Source organism: Lichenostomus cassidix, chromosome 4A, assembly GCF_008360975.1.
Source record: "Lichenostomus cassidix isolate B80296 chromosome 4A, HeHo_3.0, whole genome shotgun sequence".
Classification (NCBI taxonomy): Eukaryota; Metazoa; Chordata; class Aves; order Passeriformes; family Meliphagidae; genus Lichenostomus; species Lichenostomus cassidix.
The window spans coordinates 9,834,447-9,852,777 of record NC_139485.1 but is presented as its reverse complement, the minus strand read 5'-3'; the positions used below and the strand labels follow the sequence as shown (position 1 = coordinate 9,852,777).

Here is an 18,331-nt window from a genome sequence, read left to right as displayed (position 1 = left end):
AGCCAATGTTCATTCAGGTGGCACAAGCACATTGCATGTCAGGAAAATACACCCCTCACAGATCGTTGGTACTCAGCAAGGCAAAAGGAAGAGCAAGTGCTCTTTCATTTCTGTAGGAGCCTAAAGGTCCAAGATCCTAGCAAGAACATTCAGAAAAAGGGAAATTTATGTAAGTGGTACTTTTTTTCCAGTAAGTACTTCGCTGCCAACTGCAAGGGCTCATGTGATGCTACAGATGTTCCAGTGGGGTCGTTTAGTCATGTCACATTAATGATTGCTGTTACTTAAACAAGAGTAAGTTCAATGATGTAGCACATAGAATTTCATATGGCTGATCAACCTGCTGAGATGAATTTTGCCTATGTGGATATGGGAGAAGTTTTGTGAGCTTTCAGAGATGTAAAAGAGTGAAATGTCCTCTTCACTTGTGTGAGTAGGGTTAGTTGAGAGATGCTTGTATCAAAGGAATGATTGGAAAGACAAGCACAGACTTTACTTCCCTGGCAGAAGTAGGAATACTGGGTGAATTTGTGTCTTAGTCCCACGTCAGGGAGGACTGGCCAGAATGTAAATACATCTTTAGGGTTGCCTAAAGTACAGATTGCAACAAATAATATTTTCCCTGCTTTAAGGGAAATCAATATAGAATGTTCTCCTTCTTTGCAAGCTTCAGTCTGCACACCAGACAAAAACTTTGGACCAGAGATAGTTGCCATGGCTGGCTGTTGCCTTCTCCTTTAGGGGTAACAAGATGAGAGATACCTGTAAGAGTTCTGCACTTCCAGGGTGCTCAGGGGTGAGCATTTCTTGTGGGGCTTTCACAGGTGTGTGTCCTGAGGGCAGAGTGTGGAAAAGCACTGGGTACAGGCCTGGTCACCCAAGAGCACAGAACACAGGAAATAATTTCCCTTTCCATTACTCAGGCAGTGCCCCCGAATTGGCACAGCTTGCATTGTTATGCTAAAGAGAAAGAAAAGTTCACATTTGAAGATAAAATGGTCCTTTTAGTTAAACAATCACACCGCTTATGTAACAGCTCTTTTAATGGTAAAGTACAGCTGGAGCCTGGAACATGTTGTTTACAGAAATGCCACGTAATGGGTAACGATGTGAAATGCGGTAAATGGCGCTGCAGGCATTAGATGTGGGGAGAGAGCAGAGGCTGGAGCAGTGAGGATGGGAGTGTTGCCTGCCTGAGAGCAGGGGGTTTGAACCAAGCTTTGGCAAACCAGGGAATGGGCTCTGCAAAGGTCATCAGAGCACTGGCCTAACAAGCTGCCCTGGGAAGGACAAATGGTTCTTCTCAAAGCAAGGACAGGAGAAGGCTCAAGAGAGGGGAGCTGGCACAGCACAGACAGTACCATAGGGAGGATTTCAAGAGCTGGTAAGGGTAGAGGGGGCTGTGATTGTAAAGACTTGATGTGACAAGGAGAAAGAGGAGGCAGAGAAGGCAGCAATTACGCAGCTCTGAAACTTTTCGCTCTTAGTTTACTGTAATTGTATTTTCATGCATAGGAGAAAGGCTGCTGAGTAACCTTGCTCTGTCTTGAAATGGTAAGCACTGACTAATGCACATGCAAACAAAACCACACTCACACCCACACAAACATGCTATTGCACAAAATTAGGAAAATTGCCCAACTTCCTTCTGAGATACTCAAGGTTTGACAAAGTGAGTTCTGACTCAGTGTTAACCAAAACAGCATGGCAGGCAACCAATGGCATCTTCACTCCAGCATATTAATTTTCCTTCTTTCCTTGAGATAGTTAATAGGCTTTGTATGTGTCATTAGCAAAAAAGAGCTACAGATATTAAGTGTCAATTTTTCATAATATTTTGAATTTATTTGTTCAATTTGGATTGAAAAACGTGGACATATGGACTGTTGTTGTTTACAGCAAGCTCAAGGTTCATACGTAGATGTTATATGAACAATGAAACTAAGTTGTAAATACTTATTACTGAGTAGAATCATATCTTTATAAAAGTGCATCTTTGTACACAAAGCATTTTTAAATCCCCATTAGTGGTATTTATGTTTCTACATCAAAATTCCTCATTTGCAGCCATCAAAGTATCTTAGGCTTAGATCTTCCTCCTACATGGAGTGGGATCACAATGCTGTCACAGACATCACAACCATTTTTGTAAAATATGATGTTAAGGAAGACTGAGTTCATTGTACTATACATATGTAAATGCCTCTCTTTCAGTAGTCTCAGAGGAAAGAAGATGCCAGAAAGAATTCTCAACCAGGGTACATATTAATTGTCACCACCTTTCATGGGATAGTAAAGTGCATTCATACAAAGAAAAGCATTAAGAATCAAAGAGGCTGCACAGGGAAAGTGAGGGCATTTGAGTGAGACCTAAGGAAGTCACACAGTAAATTATAATAATATAATAGTAATCCAGAAAATCACTCTTGCCTTGTTTGTGTCTGTAATGAGGTAATGGTGCAGCTCCTCTGGCTTCAGACAGCTGCTACAGATTTACAGCAGGCTGTGGAAGATCAGGCTGCAGCACAAGTTCTTTGTTATCACTGTACCTCTGCAAGGATGTCTGAGTTCAGAACAGCTATTGGTGTAATTCGCAGCAGTGAACGTGTTGTTCCTCTGTAGCTCAAACTCCTTTCACTTTCAGAAGTGTAGAGAACTGGTTATCACAGAGCACAATTAATTGGTTGTTGGTCCTGTACGTTTATGTGCTTGTGTATAAGCTTTTAAAATCTGGCTGTGGATAAGAGATCCACAGTACGACTAAATAATTAGACTGAAAGTTTTGCAAATAAATTATCTGGACAGAAACAGCACTCACATAGTTATGCTTCTGTACAATGAAACTACTGAAAACCACTGTGCATGCCTGAAGTAGATGACCTCTGTGTTCGATGGGCCTCTGCTCAGAATTGAAACAATTAGAACTATGCCCAAAATTAAATTGCCTGAGTCAAAACAGGTAATGCACCAAGTTCCCAGCTACATACTATAGTAAAGGGATGCAAATCAATATCTGATGACTCCTACATAGCAAGACTTGACAGAGGTCCTGTCTCCACTTCCATCACTTTTCACTTAGGGACTTGACTTGGGTTCTGTCTGTCGCTGAGGCACAGCTGTTCACAAGAAATGAAATGCTGCTTGCTGCTGTAGTTTCCCACTGTGCAGTCCTTGGTCGTTCTGTGCTGCTTCTCTCCTGTGTTGAGGATGCTAAATGAGTTGGTATTACCTTAATGAACGCATTGAAATCGTGGTTAATGCTGCTAGACTCCATGTTTAAAAACAATTTTTGAAATCAAAGTGAGTACCAGTAAAGTATTCTCTTGTGGTTGTGGCTCCAGTGACCAGTACAATGACTTAATTGGCATTCCTGTGCAGTGCTTGGATCCCTGCCAGTTAATGACCCATTGCTGCAGTCTGCACAGGCAAATCACCCCTTCTGTCCCACTCCTCAGGGTGATGGACTTCTGCCCAAGTAATGGCTGCAGGCTCCTATTCTCAGCTGGCACAGACCCCAGCATGACCATAAACATTCCTGAGAGGATCATAATATGATATATTGGACGGATTCTGATATGCCTTGCAGTAATGTACCACCAAGCCATTCTGCTGAAGTCAGTGACTTTGCCAATGGCGTAGCTGAAAGAAGAAACTGGTGCCTACACTGTTGTTTTCTCAAGTAATGAAGCACTTGCAGGCTCTCAGCTAGTCTTTGTCCCTTTAGATGATGCAAGTTTTTGTGAACCCTTTGTCAAACATTCAAAATAGTTTTTATCTTTTGTTCTGTTTTTAAATGGTTGCATTGTCTCTTCCCCCACAGGATTTTCCATTCTTCAGGCGATTATGGAAGCAGCAGTACAGAACAACTGGCAAGTGACAGCCAGATCTGTAGGAAGCATAAAAGATGTTCAAGAGTTCAGAAGAATTATAGAGGAGATGGACAGACGGCAAGAAAAAAGATACTTAATTGACTGTGAAGTAGACAGAATCAACACCATTTTGGAACAGGTATCTGCTTTTCAGAAATTGTGATCTGTGACAGTCATCATTAATATTTCCAGAACTACCTATTTCTTGAAATTAATAAAGTATCCTTTGAGATGTGAGTCCCAACAACTGGCCAGTTAGTGAAATTAAAATGCCACAGTGATGCTCATAGTTGATGGCAGCACTTACATGTAACCTACCAGGAAATACCTCTGTGATATTTTTTCCCAAATGTTAATAATGAATTATTTTAAAGTAGGTTGAGAACCTAAAACCTCAGCTGCCAGAGTAACATTACTGGAATCAAGGCTGCTTGTAGGGATTGCAAGACAGGTGCACTTTTTTAAGTGGAATATGAAACAAGAAATTAAAAGCCAGTGAAGTATCATAGAATCATCTTAAAGAATTCCCAGAAGGAAATACTGCTAATGAAAAAATCAGCTGGTAGTCCAAATGACTCATTAGCACTTTTTAGTGCATAAAGCACTCCTCTTTGCACAGCCAGTGCTGTTGACAGGCTTAAATTGTGGGTGACAGAGTCTAAACACCTTTATGGGGGAAGATGCATTTGGAGTGACTGTTCTGCTCTTGCATGGCTTTCCCAGTGTTTGCTTTGCCCCAGAGGCATGGCCATACCCTCTGGCCATCCCAGGGTGCTGCCCAGAATGCCTGTGCCACTGGTTGTGCTGTGCAATGTGCTTGAAGAGCTGTAGTAACAGATAGAAATTGTCGGGAGCAGATGCAGGACAGTGCCTTCTGCCTGGGCTCACAGCAGAGCTGGTGCTGCTGTGGAACCAAATCCATGCTGTTTGGTTATTCACAGGCATGTGGAATTCACTTGCCTTTAGACTGAAAAACCCTCGGATTACTGCCACTTTGTAAATTTACCTGTGGGTTCATAGTATGGAACAGATCAAGAGTAACATTTAGATTTCAAGAAGCATTAGCATATCTCTTAGAAATGTTGTATTGTAAATGACCAACAAACTGACCTCACTGCCATAAACCCTGGGAAATGTGAAACATGTACTCACTGTGTTCCTTGTCAAGATATTCAGTTCCTGCCAAGCCTTGAGGTGTATGACTTAGGGTCACTCTGTGGGGACAGCCAGGTGCCATAGCTGCTGCTGACAGAGCAAGGAAAGAGGTGCTTGAGAGAACAGAGCACAAGCCGTGCTGGTCCCTAACTCTGACAACTGGTATGCTTGTGTTGCTAATACACAGCATTGCATTTTACACTGTATTTTTAGGCAATATGGTGAGTGCTCTCTTTAGGGAAATTCATACTGAAAAGTGTAAGAAACTTCTTTTTTTTTTTTTTTCCTTTCGTTTGCTTATGTTCTTGGAAAAGATGCAAAACACCATACCTACCCACAGCCCACTCTTCTGAAAATGCTGCAGGAGAGCACTCCTGAGCCGAGCTTAAAGAGATCTTTGGGCCCACTCTCAGCTGAGAAACAGGCCTTTTGTTTGATCTGTCTAACTTCATTTACATTTGTTCTCATTTTTTCTTCTAATGTGCAAGTGAGAGAAAAAAAATCAAACCATTTCAATGCCTAAGAGGAAAGCTACATACCAAGCAAACCATATAGCAAAAAACCTTTCCTTCTGCTACTATTCTAAATTCAACTATAGTGAAGTTTAAATTTTATTAAGTGTATGATTCAGTCTTCTATCAATGTGATTAGCATCTGTTAAGTAAAAATCTGCTACTGGGGCCTCTGGGTTTCCCCAAACTCTGCAGTACATGCTGGTGCCCCTGATGCTAAAAATACCTTCTGACAGCAATTTACAGAGGTTTATTTATTGGATACTGAAAAGCAGTGACTTAAATTTCTGCAGGGAAAGTCAGGAATGGTGGATAGACCCTAGGTTGATAGCTGAACAATTACTAGTTGTAGGCTTTTCCTTCCATCTCCTCTGCTTACCTTGTTATCTTCTCATAAAGTAGTTAAAAGTTTTCACAAACATCTGTGGTACTTAAATCCATCCATCCAGTTTGCTCAAGGGAGTGGAGAGTTGTCTTTTTTTTAGCCAACTGTGTTTGCTGATAGCATATTACTGAGGGGAGAGATAAGTCTGGATTTGCATATTTCAAATCTAGCGTTTTATTGCAGTTTAAAAAGTCAATTCAGTGCTGTGTGTGGAGTCTAGGAAGGCTGCTCAGCTGAGAGGCACTAACATCTGAGCCTATTACCACTTGCTGGTGCACAATTGCAGATAGGCTTGAAGAGGTTTTTCCCAGTGAGAACAAAAGGAAGCCAAGACACCCTACCTGTCTGAACTGCTGTGCCAGAGTACTGATGGACAAACTGTGTCCTACAGAGGGTTGGCATAAGCTGCCTCAGCCCAGCTGCCTTTCCATCCCTCTCCCTTTTTTGGCCTCCTAGGAGCACACCTTCAAAGGTCAACCCTCCCATCAGCTTCTGGGAGTGATGCCTCCCTCCAGAGAGGAGGTCTGTGTGGTCACTGTGTGGCACCTGCCATTTCATTCTCTCAGTCAGCAGCAGCATTTGCCAGTGACCCTGGATTTCAGAGGCTTAAATAGAACTTATTCAAGAAGAAAAGTCATAGCAGAAATAAACAGACTGTAAACCACTAAACAGTCTACACACGCACTGAGTTTGCTATCAGACTTTTGGGCTCTTGGCCAGCCCATTCAGCAAGCTTGTCAGTGCTCTGCTCCAGGAGCCATGTATCATGGCTTTGTGTTAGTGCTTGGATTCAGTAAGAGTGACCTCTTTTCCTGTACCAGGCTGGTCAGTGTGTGCAGTTCTCTTCCTTTGATCCTTTTTTCAACCAGTTCAGACCAGGGTATACATCTCTCCCAAAAATTAAGGCTTATCCAAAACCAGTTACACATCTGGGGATTTTATTCTGAGACTCCAGGTCATTGTGAAATACTCTGTACCTTCCTCCAGCGATGTACAGACAGTGACCTTGAGTATTCCATATGCCTTTAGCATATGGCACATCTGTATGTCCCTACATTTCCAAGATCTGTAACCTGTCATGTGAAGTATTTCTCTTCGGAGGGCTGTCTGGTACCTGATCTTCCCAGCTGTAAATATAAGGTGGGGGAAAGAGGGCACCTCAGCTCCTACTCTGCCTGAGCCTGTTTTGTGCCAGATTTCATGCTGCAGGCCTGATCTGTTTTTGTTCCCCATTCAGAAGATTTTGTTCTATGCCTTATATTTTATCCTGAAGGTGGATACCCTGTCCAAACTTCTTCAGCTGTAGAGTAAGGGGAAGCAGAGGGATCAGCAGTTATTCTCTAAGTTGCCCTCTGTTTGTTCACTTGCCCTATAGCTCTATAACCACTGAGTGTGTGGATCTATATCCTCCCTTGCACAACAAAACTATATCCAATTCAATCATCTCCTGGCCTCTCAAACATACAGATAACAACACTTATGTCATGCAAAATTCATAAGCTCCCCACACTTCTTGTCCCTCGATGCTAAAATATTCAGTATTTCTTCACAGACAGATATAAAATTTTGTTCTCATAAACAGAAGAACATTTTCTTCTGAGAGCTAACAGTAAGCCTTAGCCTGTTCAACCATGTATTTAGAGACATGTTTTTGAGTTAAGAAATATGTTTTTCTTATTCCCAGGATAATAAGCTGTATTTCAGACTAGAGTGGCTTTATGTCCATTTAGAAGAAAATCTCCTGAGGGAAAATGAGGAGGAAGAAACTCCATTCAGGATCAAAATAGTGAAACTTTACAAAAGACCTGTTTATTCCAGAGACTGCATGCTTTTATGAGAAGTACACTATCTCCAAAGTTAGTCATAAAGGTTAGGCTCCAAGGCAATGTCTGTATTGAGTGTAGGCATCTCACAAAGCAAAAGCAATATTACAGTAAAGAATGCAGTGCCCAGAGTTTTTCAATAACAGCCAGACTGTCAAAGACAACTTAAAGTGACACATCTGTAGGATTAAGGAGGGTAATCTGATTGACTGAACTCTGTCCTGTGCAAGCACTGACTATGACCTGACCTTCGACTCTGAAATTTTGAAATTAGGATGGAGGTTCTCAGTACAGCCCAGCTGCATCTCTCTGCAGAGCTGCTCAGATCTCAGAAGAGTGGGCTCACTGCACAACAGCTTTCACCTTTAGGGTGTTGTAAGAATAAAAACAGAACTGCAGTATTGGGTTGGCCAACAGTCATTAAAAATAACAATAGCGAAAAATGTAATTGAAAAATTTCTACGCCTCTGTCGTGTCAGCTCCCTGGTTTATATGTTCTGTTATGAGCAGATGGTCTGGTGGAGGTTTGCCTGTGTGCTTCATAGCAATTTAAAATACAATTGCCTACAAATGCAGAGGGACACTTGAAGCAGAGCTATGGGTATCTTCAGCTTCTGCTTTGCATTAGGAGCCCAGCAGTGCCATGTCCTCTGAAGGCCATGTGCTGCTCAGAGCACACCCTCTAGAGCAGTGTGCCCATTGCCTTCTCCAGGGCTCAGGGCCACAGCCATGCCACAGGCTGATTTTATCCTCTGTCTGGAGCTGTGTGGAGCAGAGGACGAGGTTCAGCTGAGGCTCCAAGAGAGTATCTGCTTCGTACACTGTTGTGTAACATCACTCTGAAACTGGTACAGTTCATTTTTACATTTCCAATGAACTAGAAACTTAAAATTTAGGACATTTCTTCATTAGGGACCCATGAGTATTGTTGAGACCAGGATGTAAAGCGGAACGAAAGGTCACTTCTTTCCCTTCAGACCCAGGGAGTTTGAGCAGCTCACAAGTCCATATGGACATGTGGGGAGGAAAGGGGAATTGCTTAGGTCAGTCACCCTGAGGACATAGCCAGCAGAAGAGTAAGTAAAGAATGGACATAAGTCAAAAGTGACAGCTGTATGTGCCTTAAAGGGCCTGCTCCTGTCAGCTGTGAAACTCATAAAGGGCAGGAGATGAATTGCTAAAGCAGAGACAGCAACATCTTGGGTTAATCTGCCCCCCACACACAGCACATTTCACACACACCTGAGGAGAGAATTTCTAGCTTGTGAAAAGGAATGTCTCTCCTAAGCCATCATCCAGATTTCATAAAACTAGCCAGGTTCTAAATGACAGGAATTTATCGGAGCATTATTAGTCATCCTGCAGAATGATTGAAGTAATGGCACACAAAGCTTAAAAGTGTTCAAAGGACATTAAAGCACCGTTTTAAATGTATCTGATCAGTAGTAATAATAATTAATACAAAAAATGTCTCACTGTAAATGTGGTAGCTGTATGTAGAAGATTGCTGCCAAGCAACTCTTGTTTCTTGTGCCAGAGGCGTATGAACCTGAAGTCACCATTAGAGTTTTTATTTTTCTGTGATTGTAGCGGTTACTCATTTTTTGTTTTATGATAGTTTATGGGATATAAATGCACACACCAATGCACACACATGCATGTGCTTTTAATATTTTGCATATTTTTAGCGTATGTGCAGTATGCAGTTCTGCTGTTACAATCGTATTTATATGGCAACCTCTGCATTACCATTACCATTAAATGTATAGGGAACCAAAACCTTTGCACAGCTATGCTACTGCAAGTAGAGAGTCAACCATTATCCTGGATACAATATTTAAATTGCTATCATTGTGCTCATACAGAGATTGTGTTGGCTTTGAACTTCAGTTAATAGGTAGCTGTAAAAGCACAATTTGCCTCAGAGTCCACCTTTCTTTGCAGCTTTTCAGTGCACAGAAATGGTGCACATGTTTGCCCTGAGCCCTCTGAGCAATCCCACTCACTGTTTAGCCTGTGTCCACATTGTCTGAGCTGCTGTCATTGTAACCCTTGTGGTCAAGTCTCGGGAGCAAAGTTGGTCCTGAGGGCCGTTGGCAGTCGCCTCTCCCTGCTGCATTTGGGGTGCTTTGGGAGCAGATGTACTCATGGGTTCTCGTGCCATACCTGGACTGGGGGAGAGGATTTGGTCATTCATTTGCTCTACAGGTATTTTTCAAAACCATTCACAAGAAGTGTTTTAAAGACACAGAGTATTTGAGGGAAAGGGAGAGCTGGCTAGAATTTGTTCAATATGTGATCCCCTGAGTTTTTTGTCCTTCCCTATTTGTCTATCTCCACATCCCTAATAGCTCTGTGAATCTTTGTCACCTCTTCTAAGCTCCTGACTGATTTTGAAATCCCTCACTTACTCATCTCTTTCAGGTTTTAAAAATCAGTGTTGTATATAAGTTGCTTTGTTTCAGTCCTGGCATTTAAATGTGGTTCTTTCTTCTTACACATAAAGGATAAGCCCTTTCATCTTAGCAGACATTACCTTAATTTCTGCATCTGTCTCTCAAATAGTTTAATGCTTGAAACTCTGCTTCAAACCAAAGGCTTTCCTTAATTAGTTTCCAAGGCAACCAACCATCTTGGCGACAATTCAGATGAACCAACTGCAGGGAGAGGAAGGAAACACACTATCAAAATGAATAGTAATAGCACAATACCACTGTGCAAACAGGCGTTGTACATCACCAGAGACAGCGCGATAGTTCTGGTGTCTCATCAGTTCATTTACAAGGGAAGAAGTCCCAACTCAGTAAAAGAAAAGCTCCACAAGAGCGTGTCTTTTTTTCACAGCTGACTAAACTGGGATTAATGGCTTCACTGTGATACGAATCACGTATCTGGGGGAGGAGGAGAACCACTGGGGCTTTTCAGGGCCCCTTATGGACTGAGGTGCTCCCAAGTGCATTTCACAGAGCACAGTCGCCCTGCAGTTCAGACAGCAAGATTTTCAGAGTGGGAGCCACCCCCCCGGGCTTTCTGAGCCCAGCTGCTGGTGGTGCAGTCTGTGAGGCCCTGATGGTTCATAGCCACAGCCTTGTGGGGAGATGTCCCCAGACTTGAGCTCCAGAGGTGTGGTGTGTTTGCTCAGCCTCCAGCTGGGTTTGGATTCTGTGGCAAAATACCACCCCAGGGCAAGTCTTTCACTGCTTGTGATTATCCATTCCTACAGGATTCCTGTCTCTTGTCCCCCCTCTCACCTGTGCAACTCCACCTGTGCTCCAGCAGATGACCAGATTAAAGACATCAGGGGCAGCCTGGACTAAATTTATAGAGAATCAGGCCCTATACGTCATCAACTCAAATACAAACTTACCCCACAGAATCCAGCCAATCAGCTGGAAAGCAGGATAATAATTTTAGAGAAAACTAATGTTCCCAGTCTTAAAAAAAGCCCACGTTACTAAGTTAGATTTATTCGTGTCACACCCTGGGTGTGCATGAGGAGGTATAATGTTGTATGTACTGCTGGAAGCTCTTGTAAAATTTGTAATAAATAAAATTGTGAACAACATACATAGTCCTTTAAAGATACCCCAAATATATTCTATCCTGGGAAAACGCATATGAGAAATCAGAAAAGGAAAATATTGCTGTATCTTTATTAGCTCATCTAAGTAAAACAGCCACCCCTGCTGCATAAACTAAATCTAGTGAAAATAAATTAACTCTTCATAATCTTTTTCAGTTCATGGTTTATGCACCAAGTTATGTGGAGAATATTGCAGAGTGCTGTTTATAGTGAAGCAGAATAAACCTTTCAGACTCTTTGAATGCATTGAAAAAGGCAAATTGAGTACAATTCCAGTCACAGTAAAATGCTATTTATAATCAAAAATATAAGAAAAAATAACCTTGTCTTTCCTAGAGAAGATTGCACTGACTTTTTTTTTTCCTTAATTTTGTAGGGCATTTGAAAAGGAAAGGAAATGCTTAAAAGGAAAGAAAAAAAAAAGAATGGCTACTATTCAGTATTTTTGGTCTGCTTGAAGGCAGTGCTCTGCAGTACAGAACCCTTTCCAAAAAATTCTCATGTGAGCATTGGGACTGAATTACTGCGACACTTCTGGGTTATATCCAAATAATAGTTTGAAGTGATCCTGACATGCAGTAATGGTTTATATAAGCAGAATTCTTTTTCCAAGGACTCTTGTCCAATTCCAGGGAGTAATGCTGGGATTTTACTCTGACATGCTGATGGGAAGTATGAGGAAAATGGGAAATTTGTGTGTTTTTAAAATGAAAACTCTGTGACTCAGTTTAGCTGATTTTTTCCCTTCTTCCCCCAGTGGATGTAGATCCTTTTATATTTTGAACAGCGAAGACTGAAGAAGTTTTGTTTCCCCTGTGGGATATGAAAAAAAGGAATGAGCATTATTAGGGATTACAAGGGTGTGCTCTTAAGGGTCTTGGATGTACAGTTCCATGGTATTGAAATGCAGAAGGGACAGCTGCATATCTCCTGTGTCACAGGGATTGGGGACATGATCCAAAGGGCACAAAGAGCTGCCTGTGAGTGATGTGGATGCACCACCAAACTGTGACAGTGCTGAGCATTTGCGGAAGGTTTGGGCAACTAAGAATAAATGTAATATTACTAACAGTCTTTATGAAAGTGACTCCAGGTGTTGTGAAATTTAGGGAAGCTAAGGTGGAAGTCAGCTTTGGTAGTGCTGGTTTTGATCTACCTGATATGGGCTTGAAGGTGTACAATGAGAGCATCCACAGCTGCTGAGGAGCAAGGAGGCAGCGTAAGGAAAGGAGGGATGGAAAGCTGGAAATGAGGATGGTATTGTGGTGGGACCATGTTACACAGGATTGGAGCTGGTTGCACTGTAGATTGAGGGAAATGCAGTCATGAATGTTGCTAGGAAAAGCAACTTTTCTGTGATTTCTGTGAGATCTAAAGCCTATATGGGAAATTTTAGGTGAAATTTAAATTTCAGGAGAACGTAAGATTTTACATAGGCTTGAAAAAGTACTGGAACTTCCTTGGAAGTTAAATCATTTTTTGTGATCATTTTTCAAGGGAGGATATTTCTCAAAAAAGGTACTAGAACTGTGTAGACAATTTAAATATTATGTCCTTAAAACGATCTATGTGTGAAAACCATTGCTGCAGAGTAACATATTTAATAAGTTGTTTACTTCCCATAAATACAGCTGCAAAAATTCCTCCAGAACACTACTGGATTTTTAGTTTATTACCCTTACTTAAGAATCTAAAGAATTCAGTAACTAAAAATTTCTATGACACATCTCTTCAAGGAAGCTGTCTAGGAACAAGTATATTTTCTTGAGGATGTGTTGGCAAAATAAGGGGGAAAGGTCTCAGCAATTTTGGGTATCCTTTTCATATGGTACAAAGAATTTTTGTTGTGGTTGTAACAGCCCCTTGTATCTGATCTTGTTTTTAATGCACTAGCCTCAAGTGATGAAAGGTAGCTTAAGTTTTGATTATTTTTGACCTGAAGGTCTTTGTGTTGAAGGATGTGAGCTGTGAAGAGAGATGCAGTCCTGAGAGATACAGCACTGGTTTTATCTGTCTAACCAAAGAACAAATATTGATAGAAAGTTTATTTAATGAATTTTATTCAACTTTAAAGAGTAAATAATGGTGATTATGAACGGCAGTTACCAGGAATTATAAAACTCTTCATGTGCTCTGGGGTCTGGTGTTTGGCAGTCGAATATATCCTTTAACAATAATTATGCCAACAGATTAGTTTATCTGACAATATTGCTAAATCATATAAAGGAAAATTAATTTAAGAAATTTTTTTCAGGGCACAGAAAATTTTGTCAGCACAATTAAAGAAATTAGGAGACAGTATCATGCCCTCAGAACCAATGTTGCAGTTTGTGCTTTTTTTCTGAAATAATTTCCAATGTAATCTTTTATGCCCAAATTAAGTGTGTATTCCACTACACAATCTTCTATCAGCAAATGTCAGATTAGTTATGAGAAAAGAAGGTTTAGCCATATGGAGGGAGAACGAAACGCAACACAGCTTTCAGATGTTGCATTTAATTACCCTCCAAGGACTAACATGTACAACCATCATGTATCTGGAGATGGCCTAAAAGCAGAATTTCACTCTTGATGTGACTATCATGAAGGAGAGAGGCAAGGGAGAGAAGGGCACAAGAAGGGGGCAGAGGGGGAAGAAACTAAAGAAGTGCTTCAGAGGCATCAATTCCCTGCCTCCACCAGGCACATTTTTGTCCTCTTGTAGGAGATTCCGGTTCTCTAGGAGGGAATCTCCCGTGAGAGATATGTTGCGGAACAGCCAAAAGCTGTTTGAAGAATGTTTTATATGCCCAAACAAATGATTTTGATCTCGTGCTATAGAGAAGAGTGAGAATTTGTTTATGAAGTGTAGTCACAAATGTATAAGGTGGCAGTAGCATGGAAGTAAAATTCTTAGGTCCATATACAGCAGAAAAATAAAAAATACATCAGTTGGGACTGTGTGTGGATTTGTGACATTCTCTAAAGGGCATGAAGACTCTGAAATGGTGGCTGGATTAATCTCAACTATATATTCAGTTGTTTTTATCTGCAACAAATGGTATGTGTGTGGAATCTTCATCTTAATATTTAATACATTCTTCATTTAATATTTAACTCAAATTTAATATAGTACTCATTCTTCATATAAATGAAATCATTGTTTACTGCATATTTTACAGCATCCCTATCCCTGGTGGCCTGATTCCCGTCCCATTAATACCAAGTGAAGAGATAAATCGCCTTCCCTGGGTTTGCACTACAGTTACAGTCATGAGGTTTTGACCCTTTGTGTGAGGGAAGCAGCTCCTGCAGAATGTGGAAATGTTTTTCTCTCTGTGGAATTAAAGGCAGCACAGGTATCACTTGTTAGGCAGTGACAGACCACCAGTAGCTGGGACATATCTTGTCACCATGAGATTGTGGTTCCTGTGGAACCTGATATATTGGCACTGATAGTGTTGGTGTGATACAAAGAGACAAAATTGTGACACCAAGAAAGCCTTTTTTTATAAATTTACTGAGGGAAGATTGAACCTTGTCTAGTGTTTATAATCCTCAAAGGGAATTTGTTCTTCCTTCAGAAGCTCGTGTGTAAATTGGAAAACAGGCAAGTGGGCTCGGCAAGCTTACAGTAAAATTGAGCTGCTGAGGTTACAAGGAATGTTATTTTTACTGTGGTGTCTGTTTAGATGGGGAAAGTCCTGTTCCCATTCCAGGAGAATTTTTCTTTTCTGTTCTCCTCCTGTTTTTCCTACTCCTGCCTGGAAAATTTACGTGACAAGGGGTGACCTGTGCAGAGTAAACATAGTGAGGAATGGTTGTGTCCTGCTGTCCATCACTCGCATGGCAGCACTCGGGGAGGTGACTGCATTGCTGTTGGCAGTGTGCTGAGGCAGAGAACTGCAGTGCTGTGGCTGCAGACCCCACAGGCAGCTCCCCCACTGCAGGGGTGTCTTCAGGCATGGGAGGGAGGCCAGGGACTCTGAACTGCTTCATCAGTTTGTCCTTTCCTGAGTGTAGAAGAAGAGCTGAGATGCAGTGCTTTGCGTCTGACACTCAAGAGAGGTTAAACAGCTTGCTAACATACTGACAACTTTTTGGGCCTTCCCTTCAGTTTCTATTAAGCTGATTGGATGGTCACTCTGATATTCTGTTCCTCTCCTTTCTTCATTTTGTCCTGAAGACCAGAGAGCCAGCACGGCTGGTTCCACAGGGTGCTGGATCACAGGGCACACCTTTGCAGTTGTTCAGTCTAATATCAGGTAGGAGCTGCTCAGGTCTGAGATCAGCTTTAAGTAACTCCATCCTCAGAACAGAAATGCTTCCAGTAGGGATAGAAGCTAGAAAACACCTGACTTCATACCCAGGTGAGAAAACAGTGTGCTCCACAGCAGCTTAGGCTTGCCAGACAGTTGTTGCTGTGCTTGGTATCCCTCTGTTCCCATGAAGTGCAATCAACACTGATAGCTGATCCTGACAATGCTGTTAAAATTTTTTTTGCCCTGAGTCCATTTATCAGTTTTGCTTGTTTGCTGTGGGAAAGAAAGAATTGTGTGATCACTTCTGACATTTGCCCACTGCTTTGAAGGCAAAAGTGTCATAATTGTATTTCTGTAGCGAGGTATAAAGGCACATTACTGTCTAACTGGGGGTAGCTAAGTTCTCCTGTCCTCAGAAATGTGCATATATACTTGAAAAACAGTGGATTCTTTTTTAAATGTGGGCTTTTTGCTACAATGGAATCCAAATTAATGTACAAATAACCTCAACGAAGACAACAAAATACTTTTTAACTCTGATCTTATGGGAAATTTCATTTTTCTTACTACGGTCTTACTAAAACCTAGGAAGGAAGAGCTAAAGTTAACACTGCCTCATTGTTCCAGATACAGTCAAAATGGAAAGAGACATTACAGCAGGTCAGATCTCTGCCTGTCATTCCATTAAAGTGGCATATTTCTGCCACTTGTCAGGTATGAAAAGCGCAGTAAAAATTTTCAGACCTTCTTTGTGGCAATACTGCCTGTCAGCATCAGTATTTTATGTTATGAAAAGATCTAATAGACTCATAAAATATCTCAGTTTTCTGCTGTAGATGAGGTAGTCTGTACTTTTGTGATCTATTTTTTTTTCTTTCTTTTCTCATTTGTAAATAAAGGATGATAAATAACAGACTAAACTGACCAGATGGCAGTGGATTCAAGTGCAGGGAAGATGTGCTTTTAACAGGTATTAATTGGACATGGTAGTTTTCCTTTCACTTCTGCCAAAGTCCTGAGAACTCCTTCTCTCAGTAAAGTGCAAGCATATCCTCTTAGCTTGTACTTTTCAATGACTCTTCAAAATTAAAGTCAAAGAGGCAGGAAGGTGGATTTAAAAGTGACGGAACTGCTGGGCTTAGAGGGTTGTGATCAGCAACACAGAGGCCAGCTGGGGGTTAGTTACAATTTGGGGTGCCCTGAGGGTGCTGGGGCTAATACTGTTTAACCTCTCTCTGAGTGATCTGGGGGTTGTGGGATGGATTGCAGGCTCAGCAAGTTTGCAGATGGTACCAAATTAAGAGGACTTTCATACACCAAGTAGTTGTGCTACAATACTTTGAGAGGCTGATGAAGTGAGCAGAGAGGAACCTCATGAATTTCAACAAAGGAAAATGCAAATATCTATATATATCTATAGGGCTATCTTCCAAAACTGTAAAAAAATGTAAAAGCTAAGGCAAAAATTTTTAGTTGCCTGTTTATTACAATGATGACTGATGCAGTGGAAACCAAATTGTCTTTATGCTTGCATTCAAAAAATAACTCCCCTAGGTAAATGGAAGAGTAAAATTGGCAATCCTGACTTGATTTCTTCATCTGGCATGTAGGTCTGTGCTTCAAGTAGACGTGGTGCTGACCAGCAGATTTTACTTTAATTTTGAAACCAGATACATCTTAGTTATGTTCCCTCTAGATGTTCTTTTAATTAATTGGAAATATCCAAAGAGTTAATTAAAAATACAAACTTTATTTGATTCTATATCAAACCTGACATTATGATCTTTTTATCTACAAAGCAAGAATTATGTGGGATCAGAAATCTGAATTATTCATCATGGTTTCCAGCCATTTTTTTTCTCTCCTCCTTTGTTCAATGTAAAATCTTATAAGCTTTTCTTTCAGTCAAGGTGAAAGCAATATTAAGTCTCGGAAGTCAAACTTAGGAAAGACATGTAGCTCTGTGAAATCCTTGCCCTGTAATCCTGGCTTTCTATTCACCATCACTATTCAATATCCCACTTTCTGTGTAAGCTTCACAATATATCAGCAGTTGATGAGATTTATTTGTTATACTCCTGTTTTTCTTCTTCATAAAAAAATCTTTATCCATCGCTTTGCTCCCCTGGGAGTAACACATGTCTGTGATTGTTTCTGCTGGGCTCACTAATCCAGCAGCTCCCTTCAACATGCTGGACAGTTGGTGCAGGGTGGAAAGTGAGGGAGGAGAGTTGTACTTGTTGAGATTTAGGACAGCTGTGTAGTGTGTAGTGAATTTTAAACACATTGTTAAGATCCAGTTCAATAGTTATGAGCCAACACGGTTGATTGTGTGAATAGAAATGCTGGCAGGTCCCTTCTGAAGGATGCTTTATGAATTAAAGCTTGACTGTAGTATGTTGCACCTCCCGAAGGTCTAATAAACAGAATTATTTTTGGTCATTTTGAAGACATGACAACAGATGATACAAAGGTTGAGTCTGATCTATGCTAATGAGTCCTACATTTGCTGTTTGCAGTATTGCTCCTGATGCCTCTAGCAGCTCCATGTATGTTTTTCTTACAGCCTCTGACTTCATCTGTGGTGATATTTTTCTCTTAAATAAACACATTTCTGAATAGAAATGTAAAAGCTTTCTTATTTGTTATTAAGGTTAAAACCACAAAGAGTATTGTTGTTCTTAAATAAGTTCTTTGTCTCTAACCTGCCTTTAAGGTGAGATTAAAACATACAGAGAATTCAGTATGCAAATAGAATGCATA

At 40.9% G+C, this 18,331-nt stretch overlaps 1 protein-coding gene across 3 annotated transcripts in view; it reads left to right on the top strand.

Annotated features, from left to right (window-relative positions):
• GRIA3 (glutamate ionotropic receptor AMPA type subunit 3) overlaps window positions 1-18,331 on the top strand; it is a 141,830-nt gene that overhangs the window by 58,422 nt on the left and 65,077 nt on the right. For all 3 annotated transcript variants that reach the window (XR_014852229.1, XM_085060440.1, XM_085060439.1), the window contains exon 4: window positions 3,821-4,008. Coding sequence is in view for 2 of the 3 variants with exons in the window: in XM_085060440.1 (XP_084916566.1) it covers window positions 3,821-4,008 (188 nt within the window). In the remaining variant the exon portion in view is untranslated. The remainder of the gene's footprint in view (window positions 1-3,820; window positions 4,009-18,331) is intronic.